The sequence below is a fragment of the Macadamia integrifolia genome, chromosome 4, assembly GCF_013358625.1.
Source record: "Macadamia integrifolia cultivar HAES 741 chromosome 4, SCU_Mint_v3, whole genome shotgun sequence".
Taxonomy (NCBI): domain Eukaryota; kingdom Viridiplantae; phylum Streptophyta; class Magnoliopsida; order Proteales; family Proteaceae; genus Macadamia; species Macadamia integrifolia.
Window position 1 is genome coordinate 387,906 of NC_056560.1, and position 21,824 is coordinate 409,729.

A 21,824-nucleotide genomic window follows, 5' to 3' on the forward strand; every position below is an offset into this window, starting at 1 on the left:
TTATACATATTTTTTATTTTTAAGTTATTTCGTATTTTGCATGGTCAGAGTATACCCAACCCTTGATGGCAAACCAATGTTAGGGTCAATCAAGGTCAGGGTCAGGGTCATCCTGGCCCGACCTTGAAAAATGAGGGTCAATCAGGGCGGGAAAAGGTTGGGTTGAACCCTGAAGGGTGGGGCCAAAGTTGAATTTTTGCGGCCCTGAGTCAGGGTTAGGGTGGATTTGGGCCCAGTTAAGGGGACTCAGGGTTGGGCTAGGGTTTTAAGAAACCCAGCCCAACCCGGCCCCTGTTGCACCCCTATCTACAATGGGTCAAGACGCTCTGATACATGCGGATTCTAGCAACGTGGGGCTCAAGTAAGGCAAATCTCCAATGCTAATGTCATAAGAGATCAATGGTTTGATGGAGGGGTTTAGGGTTTTCGAGACAGAAACAAAAAAGGAGAAAACGGGTTCGTGATTGTTTCAAATAAATGAGGGAATAAGAGGAGATAGTGTACTCCCAAACGAACAAGGTGAATGGCATCGATTGATGTCGATGGGTGAAACAAGGCCGGGTTGGGCTGGGCATCTTAAAACCCCAACTCAACCTTAGATCCTCAAAACTCAACGTAGGCTCAGGGTTGGGCCGAGTTGACCTTGGTTGGTCCTGTATTTTTTTTCCTACAAAGGGTCACAAATGTTAAGCATGTACTAACCAAAGGGAAGGGGGTGGAGAGATGTTAAGACTATGGCCAGACATTGTCCACCTCTAATCCATAAGTTTGCAACAAACAAGATTGTCAAATTAGTTGTAAGATAGACATTTTAATCGTCTCGCACCACCAAATCTTCCAGAAACTGTAAAGGCCAAATTTGGCCTAATTCTTCATGTCCGTTGTTGTATCTAAAGTTCATACAAATACATGACATGAGACACAAACATAGCCTATGAAAAGAAAAAGGGGGAAATAATTTGACCATTTGGTCGTCTTAGCTCAATAGGTAAGGGTATGTGGCTTGCATACCACGTGATGCGGGTTAGAGTCATACAGACACCTTGTGTAACGTTTGTATAGTACATGATGTGGGCCTAAGTGAAGGGGAACATTATTATTAAACATAATAATAGATCATGGTTAAAATTGGGTCAGGACGAGTCTAGGTCTCAACCTATGCCCAGCCTAACCCTGGTCAGGGTTAGGTCAGGCTCGGCGGGTTGACCCTTGTAACGGGATTAGATTGGGTTTTAGCTAAGGGCAGGTTCGGCCCACCAATGCCAAACTTACACCCCTAGATGCCAACATTACATATGGCTCACTCAATATGTAAACAAATCAAATACGGCCGGATCCCAACATCCCTTACTTGATACGAGGAATAATCAAATTCGGAATTTGATTAACATCCTTGACTTTAGGGTGTCAAAACTTATGCCAAATTGGTAAAACTGATCGAAACCAAACAAAAAACCCAAACCCAACCAAACCTATCCTTATAAAATCGGTTTTGGATTAGAGGATGATGGGACCGTCTGAAAACTAGATCACACTAAATCAACCGATATTTAAACTATAAATTGATCAGAAAACGATAATAAAATCACTAGTAGGTTGATATAATAGCGAGAAGATTTATGATTCTATGAGGAATTGTTGCTTACCCAAAGAGGGAAAAAAATGGTTGCAAATAAATAAGTATGATGTCATTAATATAGAAATATATCCATAACAATACTTCTATTGATATCCTTATTCACTGTACAAAATTAGTTAGACAATTAAATGAATAATTTGATAATAGGGTTTGTTACGTGATTTCAATATTAGTTATCATCCCCTTACAATGATAATAATTAATTTAGTTTTAACAATGATTTAGATAGAGACTCTATATATCCATTGGTTTCAATATTATTTATCTCTCCTTTGCAATTTATTAATTTGTTACTTTGATTGTAACATGCAAAAGTGTTGCCATGTCATGTCTCCCCCTTATTTTCGAACGAGCTGATACCTGAGTTGGGCATCTCCTTCCAAATGAAATGAGGCAAGTGCAACCCGTTCCTTCTCTGGGGTTTGGTGGAACTGAAAAAATTGCTCCACACAACACTTTCAGCTTGTTGTATCCTCCTTCCCATTAAAGCGAGGGAAGCCCAGCTTTACAAGTTTTTGAGTGAAGGAGTGAAAATACCCATTTTGTCGGCTACCCATGATATTATTATGTCGATCCTCATGGGTTAGGGGTGGGATGATGGAGGTCTCTGCTATACATTATGGATCTGTTGTGCACAATCCAAGCCTTTTCAACACCTCATTTAGCTTGTTCATGATTTGTTGTTAGCCTTCTTTGAGAGACTCTACCTCACATTTTAATTTCTCCACCCTTTCATCCGTGCGTCGGCTTTGATACCAAGTTGGTACGTGCACGCTCTGTCCACATTTCCATATTGTGAAGAAGGCAAAGAATACAGCAATGGAGATAATTTAGGAAGGTTTGGCGTAATTAGGAGGTCGTCGACCCTCTTTCGTCTATAGAGAAATTGTAAGAAATCCAATTCATGCTTATCCTATTCCGAAAATACCAATAAATAATAGGTTGTATACAGTCATTACATACCATCTCCTTTCACTTCTCCTATACTTAAGTGACCCATTACTGCATGACTCTAACTAGTAATTATAGATACAATAACTTACGACTCCCTCTTAACAATAACCACCCACTACTGTAGTGCTTGCACGTAACATACATAGAGTCCTTTTGTTGATTTAATTTAAAGGACTTTGGTGGTATCAAGGGATAAAAAGGGAAATAATGGATGAATAGAGTAGTAGATCGATAATACGTGTGGGAGTGGAGATTTTTTTTGTTCTTTTGTTCTTATGGGGTAAAAGTGGGAGTAGATATTAGGAGAAAGGAGACAGAGCTTCGGTTTCGAAGCTCTCACGATGGGGAGAAACTTGAAATCAAGCGCATGCGACTGGTTAGCAAGTTTTATCTTCAATATATTTTTTTTTATTCTTCCTTCCAGTTGTTTCTGTTGCAAGAAACCCCAACTCGAATACCAAACACAATGAAGAACGGAAATAGCAAGAACTATGGTCTCAGAGGAGAGACGAGAGATATGTGGCTTAATACATATTTTAGTGTTGGATCTTCTCAAGTTGGAGAGATTGCTTGCACATGTTTTTCTTTCACTTTCTAAACAAATCTCTATCTTTCTCTCCATGAGATGATGAAACGAAGTAAGATTTGAAACAATATTTAGTGTCTTAAACTCCATAACTCTCATGAAAATGGTGAAAGGGGAATGCTGGATTGAGGCTTCACAACTATTCAGCCATTCATGTTCACAAATAGTTTTCGGTTGGCCAAAACAAAAAGGCCTTTACTCGGGGAGTTTTTGTCTCATCAACAAGTCTACATTTATGCCAAGCATCGAAAAACATAGGTTGAGTTATGTCATTTCCTTAAAATAAAATAAAAAAATAATAAAAAACTTGAACGAGTTTCATAGATTCCTAACCAAGTTTTGGATAATTTTTGAGTCGACGTGGTTGACTCTCCTGGGTCAAATATGGTTTTACAACTTTCTTTTGTTGGGGTGTAAGTTTGGTCCTGACGGCCCGAACCCTATCTAACCCGGTTATAAAGGTCAACCCGATGCAACCCGAAGTCAGAGCTAGGCTAGGCTAGGCTGGTCCGGCCCGATTTTAACCCTAATCTATTATTGTGTTTAGTAATAGTGTTCCCCTTCCCCTAGGTCCACAACATGTGTTACACAAGCCACATAATGTGTTACACAAGATGTTTGCATGACTTCAACCTACATCATGTGTCTCTATGACTTCAACCCACATCATGTGTTACACAAGCCACATTCTTTTACCTATTGAGCTAAGACGACCATATGGCCAAACTATTTTCCCCATTTTCTTTATATAGACAGTCTTTGTGTCTCCTGTCATGCATTGACTATTGATATGAACTTTAGATATAGTTGGGAGATATAATGATGATAAGTTATTAAAATGTCTATCTTATAACCAAATTGACAACCTTACTTGCTGGAAATTAATGGATTGGGGGTGGACAAGGGATGGCCATAGCCTTAAAATCTGTCCACCCCACCTTTGGTAAGTATAGACTTAACATTTGTGACCAGGACGAAAATGCGATATTTTTTTCCTCCTCTGTGAGTGTCGCCACTCCTCCCCTTTGAGTGTTGTTACCATGCCTGTGTCTACTCTGGTGAGCCTTTTTCTCCCCATTTCCTCCACCCTAATTTTCTTAGATTCCCATTGAATTGTGGTTCTTGGTCGTAGCAGAGGTAGAGGCCGAGCCCGAGGTCGAGAATCAAAAAATGTCTCACGAGATCATTTCCCACAGGATGATGAAGAGGATGAAGTGATTCAAGATGCTGATACAATAGAGGACGCTACAGTAGTTTCATGGTCTAATACGCTGGTTGGGTACATTCTCCCCGGTAAACCATCCAAGAAGCATGCTGTGATGGAAGCTTTGCCGACGGCATGGAATTCCTTCGCAATAGTGGAAATCTCTCCTATGGCAGATAATCAGTTTTATTTTGTTTCCACCATTCGACAGATCTGCATAACGTTCTTGAAGAAGGTACTTGGTTCGTCTCCGGTAACCTCCTGCTTCTGGAAAGATGGAGGGACGAAGGATCCTGGCAGTTCTCCCTAACTGAAATTTGGGCACAATTTTCACGACGTTCTGCTAGATCTCCTCTCTCTGGATTTTGCTTTCCAACTTGCTACAAGGATTGGCACCCCTTGGAAGGCCACGATTATCAGAGGGACTCAATTTGGGGTTCATGTTCAATACTTGAGGTGTCGAGTATAGTTCAATATCCAGACGCCACTACGATCTACTCTCTCAGCTAGACGAAGATATGGAACTTGGGTTGATATCGCCGTCAAATATAAACGATTACCCCTTGTCTACTATATCTATGGACTTATTGGTCATGAAGAGTCTCGCCTCCCTGAAGTGTTTTCTTCTCAACGGGATATCCATGGTTATGAGTTTGCAGAAGGAAGCCGTTCACCGACCATTTTGAGGAGGTTGGGCTCTTTCATAAGGGGCTTGGCACCTGATCAGTGGCTACAGGAGAACGCACTATTTGGTTCGTATGAGGAGGAGGAATATGCTCACTGCACCAGGGAGCACCAGAACCACCCGTCAATGCCTCAACGATTTGTTGTAGCTCCAAATCTCAACCAACAGAGTTCTTACCAGTAAGTTGCCTGAGAAGATGAAGGAATTTTTATAGGTAGTAACCCTGACACCTCTGTCATTCCTTTGCCATGTGTACTTACTACCCTCCAATGATCACTACAGCCATGCACCTGCCCTCCCAACCATTATGGCAATCGTACTGGCAGTACCACACACCCTGAGCACGTCTCTTTGCCAACCTAATTATTGCCCCTATATCATGACCATGCCAGCATTCCCTATCACCAATCATTGCCAAATCATCACTCTAATTCGGCTACTTAAACTTTAACATCCCTACTGGCCCAGCTCCCTACAGTCTTCTCTGCCAGTATAGTCAAGGGCTCCCCACCTCTCATATTGTTGTCCCTTATACCTCACCTTGCCACTATATCCTTAACAGGGGCTGCTGCAACAGACACCACAAGCCCAACATCGGCACCTGTTGGGCAATTTCAAAGCCCATTTAGTCGACTAGCCACACAACAGCCCATTATATAGCCTCATACTCCAAGATACTCCTACCCAAACTCAACCTCTCTCTAGCTTCGAGCCCACTCAATCCATGCCCAATATTCCTAATCTACACCAGGCTCACGTGAAAACTTCTCACCCCATCACCTTTGCAGCCCAAACCGAGACACCCTCCCCATCACTCCATGTCCCTAAACCAATTCGACTCCAAAGCACACTTGAACCTGCTCTATGTAAGAGCAAATCTAAAAGGCAGCGGAATGCCACTATGCCTGGGCAGGAATCACAGATGGAGGTTGATTATAATGAAGATGATTTTTTATCGATTTTCCCTATGAAGGCTAGGGGAGAACAGCCCCATAAGGAATTATGAAAGTTATCAGCTGGAACTGTAGGGGATTGGGGAGACCCCTGACAGTTCATTCTCTACTAAATCTCTTTAAATAAGACAAACCGGATATCTTCTTTATGATGGAGACAAAGAGTTCTTAAATTAAAATGATGGGTTTTTTGAAGAAATTGAGAATGAAGAATTGCCTTTCCATACCTCCGATAGGCACCGCAGGAGGTTTAGCTATTTTATGGAATGAGCAAGTTGACATAAAAGTGTTGAATGGGAATTTAAGATTTATAGATTGCCATGTTAGCACTAGTAATCATGCATAATTTTTCTTCACTTTCGTAAATGGGGATCCGTTGCGCAACTTTCGTCAACAAGTTTGGAACTCCTTAATGCACATTAGTCAGAGCTGACTAGGGAAATGGATGTGTTGTGGCGATTTCAATTATTTTCTCTCTTATAAGGAAAAGGATGGTGGAAATTGTAAAGGAGGACGGGATGTATCTCAGTTTCACACTATGGCCGAAACATGTGGTTTCATGAATCTAGGTGCTCACGGTCCGTTATACACTTGTAGCAATAAACGCAATGGATCTGCAAACATTATAATTCAGCTGGACCAAGCTCTAGCTAATGTCAATTGGCTCACAAAATTTGCAGAGGTTGTTGTGTTTGTTAAATCAACAATTGGTTCGGATCATGTCCCTATATTAATTGACACAAATGGTCGAGTCACTAGATGGCCTCGCCCTTTCAAATTTGTGGCAATGTGGGTGCATCACCTGGACTGCAAAAGGGTAGTATCTCAAGCCTGGGCCAAGACTCAACAAGCTCCCACGGCTACCATTATTCACAACAAATTGAATCATTGTCAAGGGGTTCTCAAAGATTGGAATAAGAGCTATTAAGGACAAATTCAGGATAAAACCAGATGTCTTAAAGCTAAACTCCCTAATCTTCAATCCTTGCCTGTTTTGACACAACCTCTCAAAGCAAAGAAAATGATGTTAGTAAGGAGTTGGAGGATGCATTAGCATGTAAAGGAAATTATTTAGCAACAGAAGTCTCGGGTGGATTGGCTAAAGGGTGGTGATCGAAACTCGACATTTTTTCATGCTTTCACCGTCCAACGGAGACAACAAACTCGCATATTGAAATTGAAGCTTCCCTTGAGAGAATGGACCAGCTCAGAGCAGGATGTCTATGAGGAAGTTCATCAATTTTATCGAGGCATATTTAGGTCCAAAGGCATTGATGACGAGGCGCTTGATTTGATTCTACAACATTTGCAACTAGGGGTTTCAGTTGTTGATAATCAGCTTCTTTGTTCTGTCCCTTATACAAAGGAAGTCAAAAGAGCTCTCTTTGTTATGAAGCCATTAAAAGCTCCAGGTGTTGACGGGTACCCCCCTTTTCTTTTTCCAACATGTTTGGGATATTACTTCTGTAGACCTCTTTGCTTTTGTGGTGGAATTTTTGAAAACAAGGTCCCTCCCCCCATCTTACAACAATACGCTTATATGCTTGATTTCTAAGAAACAAAGCCCTAAATGAGTGAAGGATTACAGACCCATCAACCTATACGGAGTTGCAGACAAGGTCATTTCTAAGATATTAGCTGTTCGGCTCCAATCAATTCGGCCTCAGATCATCTCAAATGCCCAATCGGCCTTCATACCAAGAAGACTCATCTCTAATAATGTATTCACAACGCATGAAGCATTTCACTACATAAAAAGGAAAAAGAAGGAAGAAGCTACTGGCTTTGAAATTAGACATGAAATGGGCATATGATCGAATCGAATAGACCTTTCTCTCTCGTATTCTTTCTCGGTTGGGTTTTGATGGTCTCTTTGTCAGTATGGTGATGGGTTGTGTCACTTCGGTCACTTATTCAGTCCTCGTGAATGGCGCAGAGAGATGTGCAATTTAGCCTACTCAAGGGATCTGACAAGGGGATCCGCTCTCGCCTGCTCTGTTTATCTCATGTGGCCAAGGTCTTAGCTATTTGTCGCGGGGGACTACAGAGAATGGGCAGCTTCATGGTCTCAAAATCTGAAACCGATCACAACCTGTAACCCACCTTTTATTCGCTAACAAATGCATCTTATTCACATAGGTTAAATTGCAGGAGGTTCATAATATGAGGGAATGTATGGATATTTTCTGTCGGGCTAGTGGGCAAGCAATAAATTTAAATAAATCATCTTTATACTTCGGTCCCAATACAGCCCCAAAGCTGAAGCGATGGTTTTCCAAAATTCTAAAGATTGCTTACGGAGAGGGTCCTTCAAAATATTTGGGTCTACCAACTGGTTTTGGTGTTTCTAAAACAAAGCTCTTTCATTCCATAGGTGATAAGGTGGCCAGTGTGCTTATTAGTGGTCCCAGAGTCCTCTAAATTTTCCTGGGGGAGAAGCGTTACTGAAATCAGTTTTCCTTCCGCTTTCAAACTTCGCATATTCTCATTTCAAAATTACAGCATTGATTCACAATAGAGTCCGAAAGGAGGCTGCGAGCATCTTCTGGGGAGGGAAAGAAGGGAGAGAAAGATACATTGGTTATCATGGGAAAGACTCTATCAATCCAAGGATCATGGGGGTATTGGGTTGAGCGACCCCACTCTACATAACAAGGCGCTTCTTTCCAAGGTGGCATGGCGGCTTTTGAAGGAATTTGATTCTCCGTGGGCTCGTTTTATGAAGGGGTTGTATTTTCCCCACTCGAGTTTTATGGTGGCCAGATCTAGGAGCTCGCCTTCGTGGGCATGGAGGAGCATCCTTGAAGGAAGGGATGTTTTGAAAGAAGGCCTTCTGTGGAAAATAGGGATTGGTGATCAAGTAGGGATTTGGGGCGACAGATGGGTCTCCTCTCTTCCGGGATTTTCACTACATGGCCCTCATGATCATAAATGCAACCTAGTGCATGTATATGAGATTATAAAATAGGATAATCAGCAATGGAATAATCCCTTGATCCATAGGTGGTGCAACCCACAGGATAGTGAAGCGATTCTCAAAATTAATATCCTTCTCTTCCCAGGTTCTGATCAACTGATTTGGGGTGCATCTAAAGGCAGTAAGTTCTTAGTTAAATCTTCATATCATCTGCTATGTGATATCAAAAAGAGGAAAGCCTTGGCAAAGCCATCGACATCTCATACAAGCAATTGGGAATCGATTCCCATTGCAACCTAGAAGGTCATATGGAGATGTAAGTCCTTGCCCAAAGTCAAGTCTTTTATGTGGAGGGCGTGCGCGGAGGCTTTAGCAACTAAAGAAGGTTCGAGGAAGATGATGCTGTTGATTGAGGCCCCTTGCCCCCATTGCAATTCTAGCCCATAATTAATAAACATGTCCTGTTCCATTGCTTGTTTGTGAAGGTGGTATGGTTTGGGTCTTCACTATCTTTAAAATTTGCATAGAGTTCAGATGTCACTGTTGTTGATTGGGTTGAAGGGTGGGGGAAGTTTCATCAGTCGGGTAAGAAGGCTGGGCAGGAGTAGGTAAGCCTCTGTACCTTCATTGCCTGGATGTTATGACGCGCTCGTAATGATGCGGTGTTTGGTAGGCAAAAGTGGCACCCGAGGTAGGTCATTGAAACTGCAAGTAAGCTTTGCCATGAATTCTATTTAGCCCAGCCAGGTTCTCTGCCTTCCTTGAAAATTGATAAGGATTGAGATACCAAGAAGTGCAATTGGACGACCCCTGCTCCTCCCTTTGTTAAGCTCAATTGTGATGCCTCCTAGATCCCGACTAAGTTAAAGAGTGGAGTCATATTTGTGTTTCACGACCACAACTACAAGGTCATCGCTGTAGTGTTGGAGCCTCTCTCTTTTAGTTTCATCTTAGAGGGAGAAGGTATGGCCATTAGAAGGGTCTACTTAAAGTGCTTTCTTTTGCCCCTGAGGATGTCATCATTGAATCATACTACAAAGAAGCCATCGACTACATTCTTGGCACCAATTATGCCACTCCAATCCCGATCCAGCCGCTAGTGACAGATATATTGCATATCTCGTCCTACTTCCGTGAGTGTTGGTTCACTCGTATTCCTAGGGAATCCAACCACATGGCGGCTACCTTAGTCAGGAAGGCCGTGTCTAGCATGTGTTCGACAGTGTGACCAAATTCCTCTCGATGGCTTTTGGAGATTTGTAATATCCCCAACCCCACGAGTTTAACACGAGGTGGATGAAGTTCTATTTAAAAAAAAAAAAAAAAAAAAAATGGTGACATTTGTAGCAAAAAAATTAATAAAAAAATAAAAAAGGTCGGATGAGTTAGGGTCAACTCGACCCTACCCTAAGTCCGATAGGGTTGGGCCTAAGCATGAACCCGATAGGGCTGGGTTGGGCCTGGGTTTTGAGTTTTGAAACATAGGGTTCAGTTATGGTTTTAAAAAACTCGAGCCAAGCCAGCCTTGTTTCACCTAGGGTCAACCCGACCCAACCTAAGTCCGATAGGGTTGGCCTAAGCATGAACCCGGTAGGGCTGGGTTCGGCCTGGGTTTAGAGTTTTGAAACCTTGGGTTCAGTTGTGGTTTTAAAAAACCCGAGCCAAGCCGGCCTTGTTTCACATATATATCATACAACTATATAAAAGTACGTATTCCCCTTATTTGGTATACTTTTTCAAAAAGACAAAAAAACCATTGACATCTACCCAACAAAAATTTCAAATGACCAAAAAACACTGGAAAATTCTCTAAATGACCAAAAAAACCCCTCAAAATGGAAGATGAAACAAATAATAATTATATAACTCACTATAATTATTTATAATTCACTATAATAAATAATAATAATAAATTATTATTATTATTAAAATTCACTATAATTCTCTATTATTATTATTATTAATAATGAGCTCACTATAATTCTCTCTCACTCTAAACGTGGAGGAGAAAGAGAGAGAATATAGAGAGAAATAGAGAGAATTATGGAGAATGGGGAGGGAATGAACAATTATGGATATATTAAAAAGGTAAATATGGAGAGATATATACTAAAAATAAAAAAATAAAAAAAAAACCCACTCATTCTCTCACTGTCTTTGGTAAGTAATTCCTAATAATAATTAATGACTAAAAAACCTCTCAATATGGAAGATGAAAAAATAATAATGAAAGGGGAAAGTGATTCTTGCTATTACTTCTCCATACATCTCTCTCTCTCTCTCTCTCTCTCTCTCAATATTTACCTCTATAATTTTAAAAAAAAAAAAAAAAAAACCCACTTATCTTCTCACCCCTCAAAATGGAAGATGATAAAAATTAATAATAAACTCTCTATAACTCCTTCTCCCTCTCTCCCTAAACGTGGAGGAGAAAGGGGAGTAATAATTAATTATAATCATTAAGCATAAGGTTTCCAACAAAACCGTCGGTTTTTAGCCTCATAATCTCTCTTACTATTCTCCTATAAATACTGCTTTCCCTTTTTTCCTGGTATTTTTGGGTTTCCTCTTCAGATTCTTGTTTTGTTCTTCATGGTGGAACCAGAGCTTTAATACTTCTTCTTTCGCTTTTTATTTATTTCAGTATTTAAAAAATAACTTTGAAAATCACAAAGAAACTGCTTTCTTACTTTCTTCTTTGATTATTGCGTACTTGCATGCTTTTTCTTTATTGTGTATAAACCTGCATTTTCAGATTGATTCATAGTTGAAGCATTTATAGATCGAGATATTCGCTTAGAAACCAAATTTGACTGCTTCTGGTTTATTTGTGGTGGAAATTTTAGTTGGATCGAAAATTGTGGTATCAGTCTCTCAGGTTCTTCTTTTTCATGAAAATAGATTCACTATGAAGAAAGCCCTTGTTACTGGATGTAGTTAGTATGACTATTTTTTCTTACAGTTCCAATTTACAAGTTTTTATGTATTTTCATCTATAATTTTTGTATTTTCCTGGATGTAGGGAGGAACTTCGTGTTTCTTGTATCTAAAGATTTGGATAGAGGAGTAGCAATATTTGGTTTTTTCTTATTATGAGATCTCCTGAAGAATTGATAAATGGACAAAGAATTATTATGTTAGTGGTAATATATATTTATGGTAGCATATTATCAACGTTTTTAATAATTGCATTAATCATATTTTTTAAACTCTTAGCATTCTCAAAGATCATGAATAAATATGATAAGGTTCTACATAATTGACAAAAATTTCAAGTTTGTTTATGTAAAGTTTTCAATGCAATAAGTTTCTATATTGGTAAAACAAAATGAACATCTAAACTTCCTCCGTAGACCTTCCCATTATGTAATTTGAAATAAAAATTTGTCTTATTTTCTTATTCATTAGTTAATTTTTATTTTTAGATTACTTCAAAATGGGAAGCAAGGGCTTACCTAAATTTGGTTGACAACTCCTGTGTTGAAAACTCCGATGGGAATAGTCCAAAATATTCAATTAGATATGGAGATCCTATGATAATTTGTACTGCGTATAGGGGAATCTTGATTTGTGAAGAGATACTAGCAACTTTGGAGCATGCCTCTCAACTTGATGAAAATATTATTAGTTGGATTATTGATCTTTTTGAGTTTGGAGTAAAAACACTAATTTTATATACTTTTTTGTACTTGAATGATCAGTTGATATCTTCCACAAGTGCTAGATGGAAAGAGGCGCATCAACTCATTCTCTTATCATACATAAATAAATTGAAATATTTTTTTTCATGTATAAAGTTTCCTCAATCCCTTTATACATTAAAGTTGAGAAATCAAGCATTGCATCTTTTAGACTTGATAACTGGATGAGAAATGCAGTGAACAGAGAATGAGGACATCAATATTCAATTCCAAAATGGATTGTAACAATCTCGACTACAAAGACCAATTACGTTCTCTATAAGCAAACATGTCTAAGACACATATTGGATTATGTCTTAGTGGCATCAACCAGTCTAAGAGACAGGCAGGTGAGTACGTAGGCACAAACCATTAAATGCTGAAAGCAAGGGGCCTCAATGTACAGAGTTAATGTAAGAATGTACATTTATCGCAGTACAAGAGAAAATCAATAACCATATTGAGTTCAAATTCCTCCTTGGAGAGAAGTCCAGATCAACCTCTTAACTCCTTATATGGTAGCAAAACATATCCAGTCCTCAACTTGTATAGGGTCATCTGTCTTGGATCAAAGAACAACTATAATCTATATACTTTAGTGTCTACATGGAAATTTAGAACCGATCAACTATTATGTCGAACTCCTCTAAGCTCCAACATTGCAGGAAGTTATTGCCCAATAATAGACCATGAATTATAGAATCCTGTATATAAAACTTCCATTTGTATTATCCTTTATTAATTAATAATTATTCATATATTACAATCTCAAATTCCCTCTCTCAATCTTACTCTACCCATTAAGATTGTTGGAAGATGCCATGTGATTTAATGTTTTCCTGTCACTCAATGAGGTTGTTGCATAGGTTTCCTCTCAATTTATCTTTGTTGGATCCCCACCAACACCCACACCACCTTCTCCATCTCTCTTTGTTGCCTCTGCTTTCACCTTCCACTCCTACGAGTAAGGTTGGTATTAATACTGTCTCAACTTTAATCCTTTAGGAGCAATATATGTTATTAAATAATGAAACTAACACTTGAATGTAACAACTCTAAAAATTTTGAATTTAATATCTAAATATTTGACCAAACGTGCAAGTTTACTAGTATATATATATATATATATATATATGGGAGAGGGATAGGTATGCTCGCACAGTACCTAGGAATTAGGTATGCTATCGGATAGTGGCCGTCAGATGAAAGATAAAAGATCTCATCCGTTTGTAATTTTTGTCGTGCAAAACTTACTCAATACTGCCGCTCCACGGTCTTCATTCCCCTTATCCTCACCAGCTCTGACTCCGGCAGCGCGTGGCGAGGTCTTACAGAACCTGCCCAATACTGCCGCTCCACGGTATCCTTTGCCATCATACCGTGACCGTCGTAGACACCGAAGAACTTATTTGGTGAGTTTACACCGGAGAAAAACTTGACCTTGGGCATCACCTTGATCCGTCAGAACCACCTCCGACCACCACCTTGGTTATGGTCCTGTCCAACTCCGTCTTCGGAAGTAGAGGTTGAGACGGCGGGAACGATGAGATCAATGTTCAGCAGCGAGCTCCACTACATGGATCTTCCGACTGCTGGAACGATGAGACCCATCGATGACAACTACGATCGCATCCAATCTCAGCCAGGGGCGACTGTGACATCACAATATTGGAGTGAATGGGAATAGATAATTAGGTCACTTAGGAGAGCGCCAGAGAGCCATCCCTATTGTCTTTACGGCCAGAGATGTCGCCGTCCTCCACCACGATCATCTAGTTGCAGAGTGAGGAGTCATTACCTCAAAAGTCCATCGGCGTCGGAGATGAAGTGGAGACTCAATATTTGCCCTTGTTCCTGGAAAATACCCTATGAGCAGCATCGACGGCAAGTTCCACATTTTCGGTGACAAGAAGCAGTTGGGAGTATGATTGGGATGGGGCGTGCGATTGAGTGACTGTCTGTAGCTGAACCCGCCGTGGGTATGTCGAGATTGACCGTAGTCCCTTTTCCAAGTCTAAGTAGGGATTCAGATAGCGCTGCCGGAGTCGGAGCTGGTGAGGAAAAGGGGAAGGAAGACCGTGGAGCGGCATTTCTTCGACCTCGGCAGCGGCAGTGGCTGCGTCTGCAACTATGGCAGCTACAGATGGCAGCGGCTGCGGTCCATCAACAGTGGCGGTGCCAACTACTTTGCTTTATCCGGCTGGATCCGGTGAATGAATTATTTTTTCCGATGAGGAGAGAGAGAGAGAGAGAGAGAGAGAGAGAGAGAGTAAAGGTGTTGCAACTGTTTATTGAAAATTTGTTTATCTTTTCTCCATCCAATGGTTCAATTCATGTTGATCAAATCCTACGGTCAAAATGCCGCTAGTATTCCTAATTCTTAGATACTACGCTAGTATACCTGTCATTTTCCTTTTATATATATATATATATATATATATATATATATACATTTTCCTTTTATATATATATATATATATATCGAAAAAGAAAAAAGAAAAGAAAATATAAATAAGAAAACGAGATATCGCTGAGAAAGAAGATTATGGGACGCGTTTTACAACTATCATCTGTACATTCTATTTCTCCCACAAAGCACTACCATTAGAAAATACTATAACTCTCATCTCTCTTTCTCAATATATCCATTCCAAACCGACTCTCAGACCTCTCTGCTACTTTCATACGGCGATTATTCACGACCTGCTGAGATCCGACGATCATCTTCTTGTGGTCATGAAAACCTGAAAACAATCGTCGGAAAAGCTCGCACCGTTGCGGACTTTTCGAATCGCTACTATCGGTAGCCATTCTGGTGAGGTAGGTTATAAATTTTTTTCCCTAGAAATCCTTTGACTCTACTCACAATCTCTCCTCCGTTTCTCTATATCACACTACCCGCCACTTCCGCACAACCCCTCTCCCATCGCGATTCCGGTGATCTAGGTTCGATACACCGATTATCCGTCTCTTTTGTACACTTTTTTGACCCAACTCATATCATAATTCATATCATCTCCAACAATCCGCTACGCTACGTGATAAGAAGTTAAACTCATTGCTTATCATGATGCATTTAGTCTATAAGTTTTGTTTGGGTGTCTGATAACTTATCTTTTATGTTTTTTTTTTTTTGGACAAAAAGGGGTACATGATTTTATTGTCTTTGAATTTTATTTTGCTTTGATAATGTTTTCGCAAAATCTAGGGTTTAAGAGTTGAAGATCCCACGATTAGAGGAACAAGCTCTTCATACTATTATATGCGATCACTTAGGAAACTAAAACTTGTGTGGAACTCTCTCTCTCTCTCTCTCTCTCTCACCCTCTGTTTATCTATCTTATGCGCGCACACACACACACACACGCAGAGAGAGAGAGGCCCGATAGTCTTGGTGAATTTTCAATGGGTTAAAATACACCAGGCAATGTAATAGCTACCTAAAATTTCATATAGTTCACACCATTAAAGGGAGTAGCCAAGTATGTAAGCTTAGTAAGCTTCATGACCACTCCTTTTTCTCTATAGTTTCCGTTTCAAGGTCAACAATTGGTTTATGTGTTTCTGCCCTAGGCTCCTAGCATTCCTTCCTCTCCCAATAGTTTCCAGATAAAATCTTGGAGAGATTGCATTTTGGTTGGTCATTTATTGTAAATTCCTATATTTCCTCTTGCCTTCCATGATGTTGCTAATTATTTATTTTTATTCCTACTTGAAATAGAAAATTCTCTCATTGCGTTTGCTGGGTTAGTTAGTTATATGAGTGCTTTTTTAACTTGTATGAAAAAGAATAAGGTTTGCTGGGTTATTTAGTTATATGAGTGCTTTCTTTCCTTTGGGAATTTAAAGGTTAATTTTTCTTTCCAACCCCTAGTTGGACATGTTGTCAATATTCTAAATTCGAGATTCTTTATGTGATGCTTTATGCTTTGCACTGCAAGTGTAGCTGTCTCGTTTTTTATTTGTGGGGGAACTACTGATTCCCCGTTTTATCTAATGATTTTCTTAGAGGAAGCATTTGGTTTCTTGGCATTGGGTTCATTTCCAAGGTAACTGAGGTTAAGGATCGCAAACCAACCTAAAATTTCTTGGGTGTCTCTTGAAAAATAAGCTCCTTGGTTTTTAATCCATGCTCACATTAAGAAAGCGAGTGCTTGGTCATATGTCAAAGTTTGTGTGTGAGCTAGGGATCCTAATTTCCCAATGTCATTCTGGGATTTTTTCTTATAATATATATGTTCATTGATGGCTGGGGGCATAGTTCTTAGTTTATTCTTGCTCCTTTTGTATTATTTTCCACTATCCGATCATGTTTTTCTATTACATCGTCCCACAATGGCATGCGGCCTCAGTTTAATGAATTCTGACATTAAGGTATAGTTCAATTTTTGTTGCCGAGCGTTCTTTGTGGTAACATTATTCCATTTTTTTGGTCCAGATACATGGGTGTATGTTAGAAGCAAAAACTTTAATCAACAATGAGCTATTGTGTTGTTTCCTTCTCATGTAAGTTATTATATTTTTTAAAAAGAAGAAACATAACGTCCCTTCTCACGTAGGGTTTGCTGAAACTCTTCAGTGATGGCGGGTTAGCATAACCATTTTGAATGCATGGTGCTAAACTCACGCTTTGCCTTTTTCCTGGATTTAAGGGCAAGGATGGCATTTCTTCATTATGGATTTGTCTTCTACCTATGTTGCATTACTATATTTGCTGTAATTTTAATTTTTCACATAATATGCTATTGTTGTGTCTTAACATTTTCTGGTTGTACCTTGTCATATCCTTCCCCGGTTGCTTCTCTTGTGATCTAGTACAATTATAAGATTTTAGTATTCTAGTGGTTTAGCCATGGTTTAAGAGTTGAGAGGAAGTTAAGCCCTCTGATGTGGTATTGATTTTGTTTCTTGTTTTCTAAAATAGGCTAAGATGTGGTTTTTCCTTGATTTAAAGGACAGTTGTGCATTCCCTTTGGCCCCCCCGGTAAAAAAGTTTTATTCCATATAAAGCAAATTTGCTTATTTATAATGTTTTTATATTGCTACTAGGAAAAGGCTCTCTGAGCCTAAGGTGTACACTACTATTAAATTCTATTGAGATTCTTTTGTTTGTGTGGCTTTATGTTCTACTGATCAAATATTTCATCTGGTATGGATGTTTTTCTTTCTTCTAGGAGTTGTACACAACATGAGTTACTCATTTTAATTGGCAATACTCTACTTTGCTGCAAACACCAATCATATATGGACATGCAATAACAAAACCATCCTTTTTTCAATTTCAAATGAGGAATGTGCATCACAGTATAATAGTGCTGTTCAATTGGTGATAGAATGAGTAGGCCAACTACCCGCAGCAAAAATAAAAGACACAGGCCTGATGACAGTGAAGGAAATTTGGGTGAAATCTTGAGGTACCACTCCTTTTTACGGGATGATTTTTTCCTCTTTTTATGCTTAGTTTTTCAAATTTGTTTTGCATATTATATTTTTGGTTCTGCCTGTTTGTAGGAAAATTCATATCACAGGTGAGATTACTGAAGATGATATTCGTCAACTCTATATGACCTGGAAGCCCACTTGTCAAGGTTGCCGTGTAAACTCAAAGGACAACCCGAACTGCTTTTGTGGGTTAATTCCACCTTCTAATGGAGCTAGAAAATCTGGTTTATGGCAGAAGATGTCAGATGTTATTCTTGCTCTTGGTCCAGATCCATGTAAGGATCTTCGTGCTTCCACTGAATCACCTGCTGGTTTGACAAATCTTGGTGCAACGTGCTATGCTAATAGCATTCTTCAGTGCCTGTACATGAACACATCATTCAGAGAAGGCATTTTTTCTGTTGAACCAGATCTCTTAAAGCAACAACCTGTGTTAGATCAACTTGCACGACTATTTGCACAATTACATTCCAGTAAAATGGCTTTTATTGATTCTGCTCCTTTCATTAAGACCTTGGAGTTGGACAATGGTGTTCAGCAGGATAGCCATGAGTTCCTCACATTACTTCTGTCTTTGCTTGAACGGTCTCTAAGCCATTCCAATGTTTCCAAGGCAAGGACGATTGTTCAAGATCTTTTCCGAGGAAGTGTCTCTCATGTGACCCGGTAAGCTTAGGGCTGCTTTGATCATTGTGAATTGTTTTTTCTTTATTAAATTACCTAGGGTCTGTTAATGTGCATGCTTTGTGTATCTCCTAGTTGGGGTGGGTGTTTACTGTATCTTTAGATCATTGATGTTCTGTTGTAATGTTCAGCATGAGGGGTGAATTATTCCACTGAGCTCTGTTGTTGCTAGTGTGAGGTGTAAATGGTGCTCTCTCTGTGCTCTTCTTTTGTGTCTGGACTGGATATTTGCTGCCTGATGGTGCTGTAGCTTAATTCACATTAAATATTAAAAAAAGAAAAAAAGAAGAAGAAAAGAAAACAAATGGAAGAGGGTCATTCTTCTTTTCAGGTATGGTGCAACAATAAACGTCTCATCTAATATAGCTGCCTGCATGAACATATCACTTTTGGAGCAACAACCTTATAGTTTTGAACTTTCTTCATTTTCCGAATCTCAAACAAGTGGTTGTATCAGAAATCAAAATCATATTCCATCTCCTAATTGGTCCCTCTGTACCATCCTAGGAAGTTAATGCAAACTTCCATCCTGTCATCTTTGAAATACTGTCTAGACACAAATTACCACTTCCCTGTCACATCAGACTTTTATTCCTATTGCAATATGGCCATAAAGTGGCAATTTATACTTTAACATCTCTTTAGTTAATGTTGGGCATGAACACATATCATCCTTTTAACTTTGGAAAGGGAAAATAATGCAGATCGATCAGAGGATTGGCTGGTGGTGGCTTTTTTTTTGGTTAGGATAGAATGAAAGAGAGTACTAGCAATGGAGCTGCAAGGATAAGGAATAAAGGGAATCACAAGGATGAGGGAACGGTGAAGTGTGGGGAAGAGGGAGAGGAGAGAGAAGGGAAAGAAAGAGATGCAACAACCTCAATATTAGCTAAATCAAACTAATTTTCCATTTCAAAATTTCATAAATTCGTGTAGGACTACAACCTTATTTATGAAAACCAAATAAACTGACTTTCAAACCAAATAAACAACTATCCCTTCGAGTTACCGAAACAAAAATTAACTTAAAATGATCAAATACTTGCTATAGAAGACTCCAAACAACATAAACTACTGACTGACAATAAGACAGAGTACTTAACTATTAAGGATTCTTCCTAGACTAAATTAATTTACTTAACAGCACATGGGACATACACAATCTTATCTGTAAACTTAATCCCGCTCACAAAATTAAGACTCCGACAATGGCTTATCAAAGATGCTCATTACATCAATAAACTAAAAAAAAAAGAAGCTTATGATCCATAAAACCTAACCGTGGTCCAAAATAAAGTCTTTTGAGGACCGATCGGTCCAATTGGGCATTCTTATTGCATCAATTCCCTCTGTTTGAAAAAACACGTATTCGAGTTTTGTAGAGCGGGAGCATCACTGAACACTTTTTGATGGCAATCCATGGCTTCTCAAAACTCAGCAACAGTCCACTTAGGAGCGTCCAGGAACAGTGGAAGACGAAGAAATCTACCGTCTCGAACTTCTTATGAACAAGGCCAAGTAGTGTTTCTCCAACTACATCGTCAATCGAATGGCTGCGCTATTGGTGTTGCTTTAACCGGATTTGAGGAGCTATTACGTTGCAACCCTTTCAAGACATGTGTAATTGAAGGGAGGGCTTTTACACACGTGAGTTTCCTTCACGATCTAAGGACAATCTTCCATTCTTTCGTCTATGATTGTCCAACTACGATGGCATGTTTGGAAGAAGGAAACATGTGACATCTAGGGCCATCAAAGTAAGAAGAAACTGAAAATTCAATGGAAACATCAGTGTTAGATTCATTGATAATCTCATAGGTTTTAGCCAACATCTACCACAAGCTGCGAAATGAACTTCTGGCGTCGCGCTTCATCTATGAGTTGAACAATAGTATGAACTTCTGGCTTTGCCCTTCATCTATGAGTTGAACAATAGTTCTTCTATTAGGAAAGCATACTCTAGTCTTAAATATAAAAGTGTCCACGGCCAGTTTAGGCTCTGATAGTCTGATGCTAAATAATGTAGATCAATCAGAGGATCTGATGATGGTAGGTTTTCTTTTAATATCGAAGGAAGAGAATGCTCTATGCTGGAGAGAGAGAGAGAGAGAGAGAGAGAGAGAGAGGCAACAACCTCAATATTAAATAAATCAAACTAATTTTCTATTGCAAAATTTAAAAAATTCCTGTAACCCTATTTATGATAACCAATTAACCGACTAGGAATCTCAATCCAAATAAACAACTATCCTTTCAAGTTACCTAAGCAAAAACCAACTTAAAATGATCAGATACTTGCTATAGAAGACTCCAAACAACATAAACTTACTAATGATAAGACATAAAACACTTTACTAAAAATGATTCTTTCTAGACTAAACTAACTTGCTTAACAGCAAATGGAACATACAAAATCTTATCTATATACTTAATTCCGTGTACAGAATTAAGACCTCAAATATGGGCTTATAAAGGAAGCCCCAGTACATTAAACCAAAAATAAAAATCTCAGTGTCCATAGAATCAATATAAAGTATTCTGAGGTCTGATTTGCACAATTGGACAATCTTAATTTCATAAAGATAACCATTGGGTCACTAATGCAGGGGTGGGTAGCAAGTGACCAACTCCCACAATGATAACCCCAAGCACCCAAGCAACTTTCCCACAACAGCTTTAGGAGTAGCTGATAGAAAAACCAGAAGAATAACAAAGAAACAACAAGCAACAGTACCCAAAAGTATAACCTGAAAACAGAATCAAAACCCTGCCCAAAACTGTCCCAAAAGAGAGGAGAGAGAAACCTGCGATTGGGAGGGAGTGAGAGAGGTGCGGCTGGCTGTGTGTAGCTCCAATGGAGCTGTACTCCTGGTCGAATGGAGGTTCCTTGAAGGCAACAAAAACCTGTAAGTCTGATAAAATTCTGACGGTTGGAATTGAAGATATGAAGATTCTTGATTTCAGCCCTAGGAGAGAGACAAACTGAGAAGAACCTTCAAGATCAGCAGCTGATTGTTTGAATAACCCCAAGAAAAGGATCGACTGAACCTTTAGAACTTTGGAACAACTTCCAACATTCC

General features: G+C 39.3%; 1 protein-coding gene across 2 annotated transcripts in view; it reads left to right on the top strand.

Moving 5' to 3' along the window:
* Positions 1 to 15,173: 15,173 nt before the first annotated feature.
* Positions 15,174 to 21,824, top strand: part of LOC122076842 (ubiquitin carboxyl-terminal hydrolase 26) — a 61,532-nt gene continuing 54,881 nt past the window's right edge. Inside the window, exons 1-3 of one of the 2 annotated variants that reach the window (XM_042642430.1) lie at positions 15,174 to 15,438; positions 17,793 to 18,032; positions 18,130 to 18,726. In XM_042642430.1, the coding sequence (XP_042498364.1) occupies positions 17,953 to 18,032; positions 18,130 to 18,726 (677 nt within the window). In that variant the 5' untranslated portion in view covers positions 15,174 to 15,438; positions 17,793 to 17,952. The remainder of the gene's footprint in view (positions 15,439 to 17,792; positions 18,033 to 18,129; positions 18,727 to 21,824) is intronic. The other variant, XM_042642431.1, reaches the window with a different exon arrangement.